Source organism: Aspergillus sydowii (genome assembly GCF_001890705.1).
Source record: "Aspergillus sydowii CBS 593.65 unplaced genomic scaffold ASPSYscaffold_27, whole genome shotgun sequence".
Taxonomy (NCBI): domain Eukaryota; kingdom Fungi; phylum Ascomycota; class Eurotiomycetes; order Eurotiales; family Aspergillaceae; genus Aspergillus; species Aspergillus sydowii.
The window spans coordinates 7,503-19,286 of NW_024467885.1; the positions used below are offsets into that span (position 1 = coordinate 7,503).

Consider the following 11,784-nt stretch of genomic DNA (forward strand, 5'->3'; position numbering starts at 1 on the left):
ATCTCGGTGACCCGGGGCGGAGTGCCTAAGCCATCGGGCTCAGTGGATCCACCAGCCAACGTACGTACCCAATTTATCCATTTCCCAGAACATAATTGCACTACTTAGTCCGACGCATACCTAGTGACATTGGATACTGTAACAGAGAAGGTAATGCCCTATCGATTCCTGTTGGTAGACCAACGCAAATATCGCAATACCAGACCCAATCAAGTTGCAGAGAATTCCAGATTCACCTTTAAACCATAGCCATAGCGGCCCCTTGGCCAACGGTGATTCCAAGGATAGAAGCTACAAAAATGCCGGAGACTTTTTCCTAGGTGCCTGTTCCCATGCATAGCGAGAAACTCACATGCGCATTTGCCTTTTCTCGATAGGGAATTTCTGAAGCTTTGGTCATTACGATTGTTGTGGCCGAGTCACCCAGAACGAGGCCTGCAATCTACAGCGTCGGTTACTATGTGTTATCGCCAACTCGTTGATAGTCTTTGTTCGAATGACCTGTTCGATGCAGACAGTCGGCCTGGTTATGGTCAATGACAGTAGAATCTCAGTGACCGGCGTATATATGCCTCATGACAAATGGGGGCTCTCAAGGCCCCATCAATCGTGGCCTGTGCAGCGCACAATGGGCGCTGTTATCGAAAGGGCCCGTACTGGTCTCCACAAATATGGTAGTGAGCCGCCGAACAAGCCCTAAACTCGACTCATTACATTTCAACTTATGCCAACCATACCCTTGCCAAAGTGCCTGACGTGCAGAGACAATTCTCATATATATTCCACAGACACTCGGCCACCCTGGCCTCGGTTACCACAGAGGAGGCAATGAAGCATACGGAATTCTTCATGGTGAGGTGCAAGCTGTATTTCCGCAAGTATAAGTAGCTGGTATGCGTTCTTATTAGCTCAACAACTTGGTGCTTGTTTTCCCATCTTGCCATTTCAATGTCATGTATTCCAGCGAACGTATTCCGGTGGGGAAATATTCACACGGAACTCGTGCCCGAAATCGACAGCTGCAGATATAAGCAAGCCACAGCAAGGGTAGAAGTTTATCGCCAAAGGACATCCGTGCTTGGAAGTGATTGACGGCTGTGTGATTTACCGATCACTTGTGGCTAAGCCATCGTCAATTGTGGCTGGTTCGTTAGCTTTTCCATTATTTCAGCTCGACTCTTAATGCTTTTCGGTCTCTTAATTTTGGCCAGGGCGAAAGTACGGCTTCAGCACATGCACGACAGAACTTGTGGGAGCAGCCACACATGGTACATATATGGCGTGATCAAAGACACGACGAGTGCGAACCAACATCACCCTGTCCGCTGGTTTCTTATCTTTTACTTAAGGAAGACATGTGATACAAGTCCCTGACTGGGATCGAGGGAGAATCAATTGTTCATTCAGTGGCTGAGGCGATGCCACAACAAGAAGTCTAGATTGCTTCAAGGAGCTTCGCCACTCTTCCGATTAAAAATAAACTCTGGGCCAATAGATCCTTGCGGGTCCGCGTCCTTATATGCTTGTTGAGCCACGGAAAGCAATTTATTTATCTAGGGAATAGGGCAACGTTAGGGGCACTGCTACTAGAGTCTGCCGAACAGCAGGCCTTCGCATGGCATGACTAATCTGTACTTTTGCAGAGGGGTGATAAAGGTCACTATTATACTCTCGTCTGATTTTCCCAGGTTCGAAGAGCACACGCCCAAAGCCATCAATATATGCGATTCTGTTGCGAAACCTAGCCCGACAACGGGCCGGCACTATTCTGCACTTCCAGGCTGTACAGGCGCGTATGGGCTGTCATCGCCGCGCTGTGGTCAGGATCGACTCCGCCTGGCCGTGCGGATCGGCCGTGGTGTAAACTTGCGCTCTGGCCGGGAGCGTGCACCCGGAAAACGAAACCGATCTGATATTTGGTGATTACAGACGCTGGAACCAAGATTGGGCTGGGCAGGTTTACGTGGCTCCATCCTTTTTAAGTAAATGCCGGGTGGCGGTATCAAGCGCCAGCTCCAGGCCCCAGCTCAGGTTGAGGTCCTAGAGGGGACTCTTTTTGAGAGAAGGCCACTAGCACAGGCGTAAGGCGTAGCATGCTATACAATTCACCTGATTAAGAGGTAACATACCTCAATGAATAATAGACGATCCATATCCAATATGGTCCTGAAGCGGTTCCAGGTAGTAGTGCCTGCTGCACATCTCATAGATGGTTTGGGAGCCCGCATGTACCCCAAATTAGAGCTACAACTCGAAGGATATACAGGATACCATTATGACTATCTCTATAACCATCCTATGAAGTGGCGATAACCCGTGTGTCTGCTAATGCAACACTCAATGAACCGCGCTTGACTAGCTATACCCCTCTGCAAGTGGAAAAGTGGTAGCCCAGAACTCGACGTACATTAGATGGTATATGTATTGTCATGCATGCTCTTTACATTCGTTCTTCTCCCAGAATCTTCTCCTGTTTCGACTTCGTTCTTCCTGCATTCATTTTCTTTAAAACTATGCCTTGCACACTCGTTCCAGTCCAGCATTCATTCAGTTCTTGAAGGCATTAGCATTGAGCGCCACTCTTTACTTACATGCACTCATCATCTCTCATTTTATCATTTCAAGCATTCGTTGAATGGAATTACAGCTAAGCGGTATATTGGTGAGTGCCGTAGTTTCACCATATCTCTGAAATGCACTGGCATTTACTTAATCCAATGTATACAGAACCAATCTCCGGGGATCAACGAATGCTTATTTCATACTACAAATTATCCGACTTCTGACTCGCCCACACCGAACTCAGCTAGTATTAACAATCAGGATTTCCTCGAGGCATCTAGCTGGCATATTTTACAGTCGTTCGCGAGCCACCCTTCCAGAAGAAACACCAATCTTCCACCGAGGTCAGGAGCAACTTCTCTCGCAGATATGGGCTCAACAGATAGTGTATGGCCGTCATACAGCAATGCAGAATATGAAAATGTCAGTCAAAGCATGGCGGACTTTATTACGCCACAATCCCTTCCACCATCTCAATTTACCCCTATGATGCCGCTCCCGTGGTGTACGGAGTATATGACTACTTCTGGGGCAGCGAAACCACACACCGCAACCACTCCAGGACTGGCTTACTCCCTTGGAGCAGGATCCGGGGTCTCTACCCCGATGGGCCGTCTTGATAGCAAACCCTTAAGCCATTTCAGTGAGTCCCAACACGCTCTGCTGTACACGGGACCCTTTCCTCAACCCCGCCATGCGCTCTGGAGGAAACAGACCCCCAAACCGAACTTGAGTTTGGGATATCGATCGCCAATAATCAAGGCGATGGAATACAAATGCCCGCAGCCCGGTTGCCATGGACGCTTCAAACGACAAGAGCATGTAACGAGACATATGAAGAGCCACCTGAACGAAAAGCCCTACGTGTGCTGGGTCCCCGGCTGTCACCGTGCTTTCTCAAGAGGTGACAACCTCGGTGCGCATTTCAAGACTCACAGCAAACAAACCGGTCGCAATCGATATGTTTCTACCCTGGATGAAACCAGTCCCGACTATGATCCAGATTTTCGAGGCCAGATAACCGCCGATGGACGTCCCGTTTACGAGTTCAAGCTGGAAGAAAAGCGCATTGCTGAGCATGGACATGGACACTTGGATTAGGGGATTGGTACTGGAGAGCTGCGCTACATGGAAATAATATCTAACACCTGGTTGTGGTTATGTTATGGTTTTCTCTGCTTCGGTTGTCCCGTCTTTCACAGCATAACTTGGTCGACATTATTTCTTTTTCTCACTCCTGCAATCCACTACTTCAGTACAACCCACGGTAGCTGTCACCAGAACAGTCCTTGCTTCTGATTGGTCGCAGATAGCGGGCAGTGCTACTGCGAGTGAGCAGGCTGGCCGATCGGTGGGATTGGATTGATCCATCTGCCATCGCAGATCTACACCGCACTATTTTAGTGTCATGATGTATCACTCGCAGACTTTTGGTAGAGTAGTTCCCTCACAGCCTTAGCTGCAGTCGGCGATGGTAGCTTCACTCATGTCTCACTTGAACTGGTCTTTGAGCATGCTTCAGCCCGAGTAAATGTGTGCCCTTCACCTCCTGTATTTGATCAAGTACACAAAAAACGCATCACATATCCCCGCTCCAAGTCTGATTTGTCCGATTCCCAACTTAATCCTGCATTAGTGCGCATGGCGCCGTTTTCTCAATTCCTGGAAATCAGCTCTGGGCGTCTTCACCGGTCTCTTACCCCGTGACCTCCCTCCTGCGCTGGAATTTCTTTTTGCGGAGCCACATGAAAGAGTAAAAGGGGCATATAGGCACATCCGTACTACTAGCTTTCTAATTAGATGAGTATGGGCAGTTATAAGCCCATCTACCTGCCTTGGTTCCCGTGGCTCGAAGCGACCACTGAATATTTTCAGCTGAAGTAGACTGGAGAAAAGTTCCGAGTATTCGACCGGAGTACGGAGTGTACGGAGTAGTCTCGGTGATGCCCGACTGCACGGTGACGGCTGATGCTCTGCAGATCTGCGGTATCAAATAACAACAGTGAACTGACTATGCAGGATCTGACTTCTAAGAATTGATACGTCTGCCCTTTTTTGTCACATCTTGCGTTTTTGCTGAGCTCGCTAACGAAACCCGAGCGCGCACATAACCGTGTATATGCATATACCCTACACCCGCATCCCTGTCACAAGCCCCTAGTAAGTACTCTCGTACTTTTATACCTTGACAGATTTAGTCACATACTTGCAATCCTTATCTACTTTTACGCTCAGTACAGAGACCGGCACTTCCAGTTCTGCGCATTGTCCGGATTTCCTTTACCGGTACACACGGCCTTCTTCGGATAAAAGCACAACGGCCGTTGACGATAGACTGTGTCTTGGGTTGTATCGTTATGCCACGTTGTTGCGATCAGATCCTCCGGCGCAACACCTTTCTCGACCCAGGCCATTAATGACAGCAGAATATCATGTTCTGCATCCATAAAGCCAGGGACACAGTGCAGGCTGTACGATATTGCTGGACCCTGATTAGGGCCAGCAAAGTACCATGGTGCATTTACGTTTTCTGGCGTACCGCTGCAATGCCTATATGAAGTTTAATTAGGATGATGCAACCAGATGGGAGAGGTTCGATAAATTACTACCATCCAGATCAACACCCCTGGGCACCAAAGCACTTGACACCTGGTTGTAGAAATACAAACTGCTACTGTCAGAATAAACCCATCAGCCATGCCGTGGTACGTCAACACCTTGCCGCCCTTCTCCTGGAACGGCAACATATCAAAGTCATCGGCGGTGGCATTCCCTGGATAAAGCCTGTCCGCAAGCTGGACTATACTCTAATCAAACTGCTCCTGTGTCCATCCCTCACCCAGACCCACGAAGTAACGCGCGTAATCTGCACCCAGCGAATTCCCGGTCCCATTCCCGATGACCACCTCCCATTGCAACTGGCTCCCGGGGAGAAGATGCGGGAACACAAACGTCCGGTTCACATCAACATAGCCATTATAAATAAGACGTAGGGTGCCAAGCTGCGCAGGGCTCAGACAGTTCTTTTGTGGGGTTCCTCGGCATAGGATAGCCTCCAGGCTGAGGCTGCACTGCTGCGGCGCCGATATAATATTATCAACAAACTCATCCTGCGGATCACACTGCCTGAGTATGTCATCCTCAATAACCGCAAACTTACTCATCGGAATCTGCGCCGGCGATGGCACATTATACATCCCCGCTTTCGTCGCTTGCCGGGCGCGCAAGGTCCGATGCGATGTCTCTGTCCATGGCAAGTCGTGCACAAATTGCCAGTTGAATGACGGGGTGAGCGTTGCGGCTGGGAGGCCCTCAAAATAGTATGTCGCAGCCTCCCTGCGTAGTGCATGAAACTAATACCAAGTCGTTATCCGTGTCCGTGGGAAAGCAGAGCACGGGGTAAATAATAATGAGAAGGCCTTGGATTGCATAGGCCCCCTCACTCCCCTGTCCAGGTTACACGAATCGCAGGCACCACAGTCGCAGGCGCACACCAACTGGTCCATGCTCTCGCTGGACAGGAATGCCGACTTCTGGCAAAATAACTGGAGTTCATCCCCATATCTGGCCGGACAAGAAGATATAGGCCACCTGGTGGCATCTGGTATGAAGCACAATCCAACGCAGACGGCCTGTCGTCGATTCTGGGTACGTGACAACGCTTATTACATCTAGACTCATTGAACTGATTAACTGCAGGAAACGCCGACAAGCAGTGTCCAATAGCCAGCCCAAACCCGCACGACCTTAACAGTGGCCTGCTGCAGGAGATCTGTGGTGTAATCGGCATCGAACAGACGGAAAGCCCACTGATGAACCACTCTCGACACCCTCGAATCAAGTTTGGTGACCTCTCTCAGAATGACCCGCAGAATATCCAATTCTTGCGAGCCAACGGGTGCTTCCATATTCCATTGGCGCCGGCTCTGGTCGAGATTATGCGCCACTACTTTGTCTAGGCCCATCCACTCTCGATGAGACAGCCTCCTGGGATGCTTTCGATGGTGTGAACTCAAGTCCCAGCCTCGACTTCCCAATTTCTATATTCACCTTTGAAGCAATGTTCTTTGCATGCTGCAGTGTACGTACTAACCCTTTCTGCGAGACTTGATACTAATAGTGAACGTCCAGTTTGTGTCTCCAGCAGTTCTCCGTTTCGTTCTCCTTGGGAGCATTAGAGAAGCCCGCAAAGTGTTGTACAGGCGAGCAAAAGTATATGCATCCACTGAATCTCGAATATTGTACAATACAGCGCAATGACAGGTGTACCACGAGATATATTGCTTTTCGCAACCACGCCCAAACTTTTTGGGCCCAATCTCTGACATTGATAAGATGGCAAGCGTCTAAATAGCGTGAGCTTGATTACAGGCAGAGCGGATGCTCAGCATACCTTGAACTATAACCAGTTTCTTCTTTGACTCTTGTTCTTCCTGCTTCTCCTGCTTCTCCTGCTTCTGGTAAGTCGGATACCGCCGACAGTAGATCGCACTTGCTGCTGCTGCTGAGAGCGACCCATGATTGTTCTGGAGTAGGTAGCCTTAGCCGGGCAGCTGAAAGTGAGCATGCAATCGTCGACACCGTAGTTGGTAGGTATGACACTATTAGTCTTCACCGTAACATCTTAGCTTCTTTATATATGCAGGAATTCAAAATGAGATCCGGCCAGCTGCAGCCCGATGGCACGTACCAATTTAACAACGTGCGATCCGGGTTTATTTATCTATGGTACCGTCAAGCGCAACCTAAATTTATTTGAGATGTTCATGAGCAGCCTGACACATTTGCCCTAGTTATCTATCGGTACCTTGCTGGAGGCGTTGTTGGCGGGTCCCTTGGCTGGTTGGATCGGACGCAAATGGTCGATTTCGTTCTGGTGTATCATTCTTCACGTCGGTCTCATCATTCAGATCTCATCGTCAGCCCCCAAGTGGTATCAGATGATGATGGGTCGGTTCATCACGGGCTTTAGTGTCGGCTCGTGCTCTTAGCTGGTTCCGATGTATCAGGGCGAAAGCGCCCCTCGGCAAGTGCGAGGGGCTATGGTCTGGTAAGTCATCAGTTTTGCTAATTTGCAATCATCTGACAGCGGTGTAGTTCATGCCAACTGTTCGTCACCCTCGGGATCTTCGTGGCGTACTGCATCAATTTCGGGACGGAGAGTATGACGAGCTCCGCCTCCTGGCGGATCCCTCTGGGAATCACATTCCTGTGGGGATTCATGCTAGGAATAAGGATTATATTTTTCCCCGAGAGCCCTCGCTACGACTTCCGACATGGACGAGTAGAACAAGCCAAGAGGACCATGTCCAAACTCCACGGTGTCCCACGAACCACCGTGTGATTTTGGACGAGCTGGCCGAAATACAAGAGGCTCTCGATGCCGAAAGTGCTTCCAAATGTGGGCTCTACGGCTGGATCGAGATGTTCCAGGGCCCGCGCATGCCGTATCGCATTTTCCTTGGGATCGTACTCCAGGCACTGCAGCAGCTGACGGGAGCGAACTACTTCTTCTACTACGGGACCGTTGTGTTCAACGGCGCTGGTATCAGAAACAGCTTCGTGACACAGATGATTCTGGCCGGTGTCAACTTCGGTATGACATTCGGAGGCCTCTACGTCATCGAGCACTTTGGACGCCGCAAGTCGCTCATCACTGGCGGGCTCTGGATGTTCGTTTGCTTCATGATATTTGCCTCTATTGGTCACTTCTCTTTAAACATCCAGACGCCGTCAGCAACGCCAAGGGCCGATAAAGCAATGGTCGTATTTGCCTATCTATTTATCACAGGTTTTGCTACGTAAGTTATCCCCTTGTTCTTTGGTTGGCATTCAGCAAATCAACACACCTGATTTTGAAATTACAGGACATGGGGTCCCATGATCTGGGCAACCGTAGCAGAAACTTATCCTTCGCGCTATCACGCCAAAGCTATGGCCATGGCGACTGGCTCACTGGCTCTGGAACTTCCTCATCGGTTTCTTCACTCCCTTCATTACAGGAGACATCGATTTCGCCTATGGATATGTCTTCGCGGGGTGTCTCTTCGTGGGATGTCTAATCGTCTATTTCTGCGTTATCGAGGGCAAGGGGAGGACGCTGGAAGAGATGGATATGATGTATGTCATGCGCATACCGCCTTGGAAGAGCAGTAAGTGGGTGCCGCCACCTCTGGAGCAACGTGTAACAACAGGCGATTTGGTTGAAAAGCCCGCGGCTGAAGCTGAGAAAAGGCAAAACAGTGGTGCTGGGCAGAAGTATGTTGAGGATAGCGGCGCTGCGGGCCCTTCGTCGTAGCCCTAGCTGCGTCACGGCGTTTTTTGCTATATTATCTCACTCAGGTCTTCACGGAGTGGAAATAGTTCTCAACTCTCGGAATTATATAGTGTGCCGTTTCGTATTTTTGACCGGGGGAGCATCATCGGAGGCGCACACATGGTATCAACTATCTTGACGCCAGAGATTACACAATTGGTCGGCCATCGTCATACCAATATTAGTGTCATTGATCTCGCGAGCTTATTACTTTGAGAGGATATTATATATGTCCAGATTTATCAGATTGGAGGTATTTAGTATGAGATCTATGCGGGTATTTCAGGAATCTATTCCCTCATATATTCGGTTAATGACCGCTGCATTGCTACTGAATAAATCCCATACACCGTTGTCAACGCCAATAATGGTGCAAACAAGAGAGTGTCTACGGCTCGACCGGCGAGTCACCAATGCCGCCCAACAGGACCATTCCTATCCCGTTCGCCAGGTAAGTCTCCATATGGCAATGTAAAATGAACGGGCCGGGGTTTACTACATGATATCATATTGGCATCCACGCCTCGCCTTCTCCTGAAGTGACGACGGTGTCTCGGTATACCCCCAAACAAATGGATCTATGACTGGAATAGAGACTAAAAACCCCTGGCAAACTTTATAAATAGTCTTAAATATAATTAATAGTATTAATACTCCGAATGTAGAGTCCCGCATGCGATAGGCTTCAAGAGGCCGGGCAGGCTAAGTCTCCATCAGCGACGTATCCATCCAAGCAACCCGAAACATGGATACCATAAATCTGCACGCCACGACTTATCCGGGGAGCCCCAATACGCACAGAACAACAGCCGAGGAGCCAGCCGACGGGCGGTTGTATGCATTCTGAGACCATTGTTGCTCTACCTTCCGCCGTCTCACCTAATCGGTTATGTGGTACCTGCCCCTGCCAAGCGATATTATCATTATGTAAGATGGTTTTCCTTAGCTCAGAAAGCACCTTCTTGACATACAACAGTGCCGTTTGTCGCAGCGGGCGGGGGTGGGGGGGGAGCCCCACTCGCTTCAGGCCTGGCATACAGGGTCAATGAGCTCGATTTCCACCGCAGAGAGCCCGGCGCTAATCAGCGGGCACCATGGAGTGAGTGTTCACGTGAATGATCTCATCTCTAATTTCTAATTGGTGATGAAACCAAAATCCACTCATTCCCCTCAAATGCGCTCTGGTCACTGAACTTTAAACACTTGGAGGGGTCTGTTAGTTACAAAACTGTTCGAGATTGAGTCTCTCAAGCCTTGGGTCGAAAAATTTCTGAAAGACCGAGAGAATGAGCCTCTGAATTGAAGCGCCGCTCTGAAACTACAAAGGAAACGTCGCAGCAGCAAATTAGGCGGAAGGACGCTATATTCAAGAAGGCAGCAGAACATAACCTCGAATGCGAGGCCGATACTTTCACGGCTATCCCAATCAGAAAGACGGAGAGCTCTATATATTTGATTTTACAAGAGGAAAATGGCTTACTACCTTGTCAAGATTAGTAGGTTAAATTGGGACCTGTCGGGTCATCTTGCTGACCGTCACAGGATGAATATTACCCTCGTCCGGTCCGGTTGACTGGAGAAGATATTTTCCCGAGTGTCCAAATGAATCGACGATAGGGCGCCGATGGCACCAAGTACATGAGGAATCGTTTTGTCAGACAAAAGTTTCTTCATGTTCAGTCATACCGAGATTCGTTCGACTTCAGCGCTAGTAATATCTTCTGTAGTTCACATGTTTGTCTCTGAATCAGGTATCCCAGTTGCACATGAGATGAGTCACCAAAATCTGACATTTTCCGTAGTTGGTGGTCTGGCTATCGTGGTAGCTAAGTTCCTATATACTGTGCTGCGGCAGCTACTACAACATAAAATCGTTATTCTCTCGAGATCATCGCGTTTGCCGATGATTTGAAACTCTGAAGAAGGTACACAGTCATCTCAAACCCGATTTGATCACAAGACATGTGTATAAAAATTTACAATCAGGTGAAATCATTCTAAACCTGCCGAGTATTATCTATCAGTAGCCGAACCCCTAGTTCGCTACTTTGGCGCTAAAGCGGCGTCATCCCATGGAAACGTTCTTTTGTCAGTACCTTGAATGAGACGTCAATGAAACGTCATGTGTTTCTCCGATGACATATATCGGACTCTAATAACGTAATTCCCGGTCGGTTCGTGCATCCCGGTCGGTTCGTGCAACTCGAAAAAATCAAACGCGTCAACCACCCACCAACTTCAACTACCCATCATGCCACGAAAAGCGCGTAAAACGAAGCAAGAATTGATTGAGCAAGAGGGCAGACTTCAATGCGCCTTAAATTATTTAAAAAATCAAAAAATTTCAAATCCTCGCCAAGCTGCATTAACTTATAATCTACCTCCTCAAACCCTACGTGATCGACTAAAGGGACTTCAATCTCAACCAGAACTCCGCAACCACAAGAGTAGGCTATCTGAGAGACAAGAAGATGCATTAATAACATGGATAGTATCACTTGATATACGTGGCGCTGCCCCAAGGCACTTTCAAGTACGAGCGATGGCCAATATTATCCTAGGCACTGATTCTGTCGCCCCTCCAAAGCCAGTAGGAAAAAACTGGGTAACAGAGTTCACCAAGCGTCGCCCGGAGATCAGAAGCAGATTTGCTAGAAGGTTTAATCGCTAAAGAGCACTGTGTGAAGATCCGAAGGTCATTGGTGCTTTTTTCGACGAGTTGCAGAAGGTTAAAGATCAGTATAGTATCGTGGATGAAGATATCTACAACTTCGATGAAACTGGGTTCGCTATGGGACTTATTGCAACAACAAAGGTGGTTTCTAGAGCAGATATGCCTGGCAAACCATGGCTTATACAGCCAGGGAATCGGGAATGGGTTACAACTATCGAATGCATCAATTCAA

The 11,784-nt window shown here is 48.7% G+C and overlaps 5 protein-coding genes across 5 annotated transcripts in view; 4 read left to right on the forward strand and 1 right to left on the reverse strand.

The window, feature by feature from the left end:
• ASPSYDRAFT_726008 (uncharacterized protein) overlaps nucleotides 1-295 on the forward strand; it is a 1,160-nt gene extending 865 nt beyond the window's left edge. Inside the window, exons 2-3 of the mRNA XM_040850663.1 lie at nucleotides 1-60; nucleotides 125-295. The exon at nucleotides 1-60 is cut by the window's left edge and continues 200 nt beyond it. Of these exons, the coding sequence (XP_040695769.1) occupies nucleotides 1-29 (29 nt within the window). The 3' untranslated portion in view covers nucleotides 30-60; nucleotides 125-295. The remainder of the gene's footprint in view (nucleotides 61-124) is intronic.
• Nucleotides 296-2,279: 1,984 nt separating this feature from the next.
• Nucleotides 2,280-4,009, forward strand: ASPSYDRAFT_726076 (C2H2-type zinc finger protein). Its single transcript, XM_040850665.1, has 2 exons — nucleotides 2,280-2,662; nucleotides 2,728-4,009. Exons 1-2 carry the CDS (start codon nucleotides 2,636-2,638, stop codon nucleotides 3,661-3,663), a joined length of 963 nt encoding a protein of 320 aa, XP_040695770.1. The 5' UTR covers nucleotides 2,280-2,635; the 3' UTR covers nucleotides 3,664-4,009.
• Nucleotides 4,010-4,793: 784 nt separating this feature from the next.
• On the reverse strand, nucleotides 4,794-6,068 carry ASPSYDRAFT_37690 (uncharacterized protein; the record flags this gene model as incomplete). The annotated part of the gene is made up of 4 exons (XM_040845560.1): nucleotides 4,794-5,112; nucleotides 5,212-5,335; nucleotides 5,402-5,915; nucleotides 6,057-6,068. 4 exons carry the CDS (start codon nucleotides 6,066-6,068, stop codon nucleotides 4,794-4,796), a joined length of 969 nt encoding a protein of 322 aa, XP_040695771.1.
• Nucleotides 5,878-6,766, forward strand: ASPSYDRAFT_726062 (uncharacterized protein). Its single transcript, XM_040850664.1, has 4 exons — nucleotides 5,878-5,882; nucleotides 5,954-6,210; nucleotides 6,276-6,643; nucleotides 6,694-6,766. Exons 2-3 carry the CDS (start codon nucleotides 6,067-6,069, stop codon nucleotides 6,519-6,521), a joined length of 390 nt encoding a protein of 129 aa, XP_040695772.1. The 5' UTR covers nucleotides 5,878-5,882; nucleotides 5,954-6,066; the 3' UTR covers nucleotides 6,522-6,643; nucleotides 6,694-6,766.
• Nucleotides 6,767-7,216: 450 nt separating this feature from the next.
• Nucleotides 7,217-8,860, forward strand: ASPSYDRAFT_63065 (uncharacterized protein; the record flags this gene model as incomplete). Its single annotated transcript, XM_040850212.1, has 6 exons — nucleotides 7,217-7,264; nucleotides 7,356-7,543; nucleotides 7,660-7,900; nucleotides 7,936-8,363; nucleotides 8,430-8,457; nucleotides 8,495-8,860. The coding sequence occupies 6 exons, from the start codon at nucleotides 7,217-7,219 to the stop codon at nucleotides 8,858-8,860; spliced, it is 1,299 nt and encodes a 432-aa protein (XP_040695773.1).
• Between the last annotated feature and the right edge of the window lie 2,924 nt (nucleotides 8,861-11,784).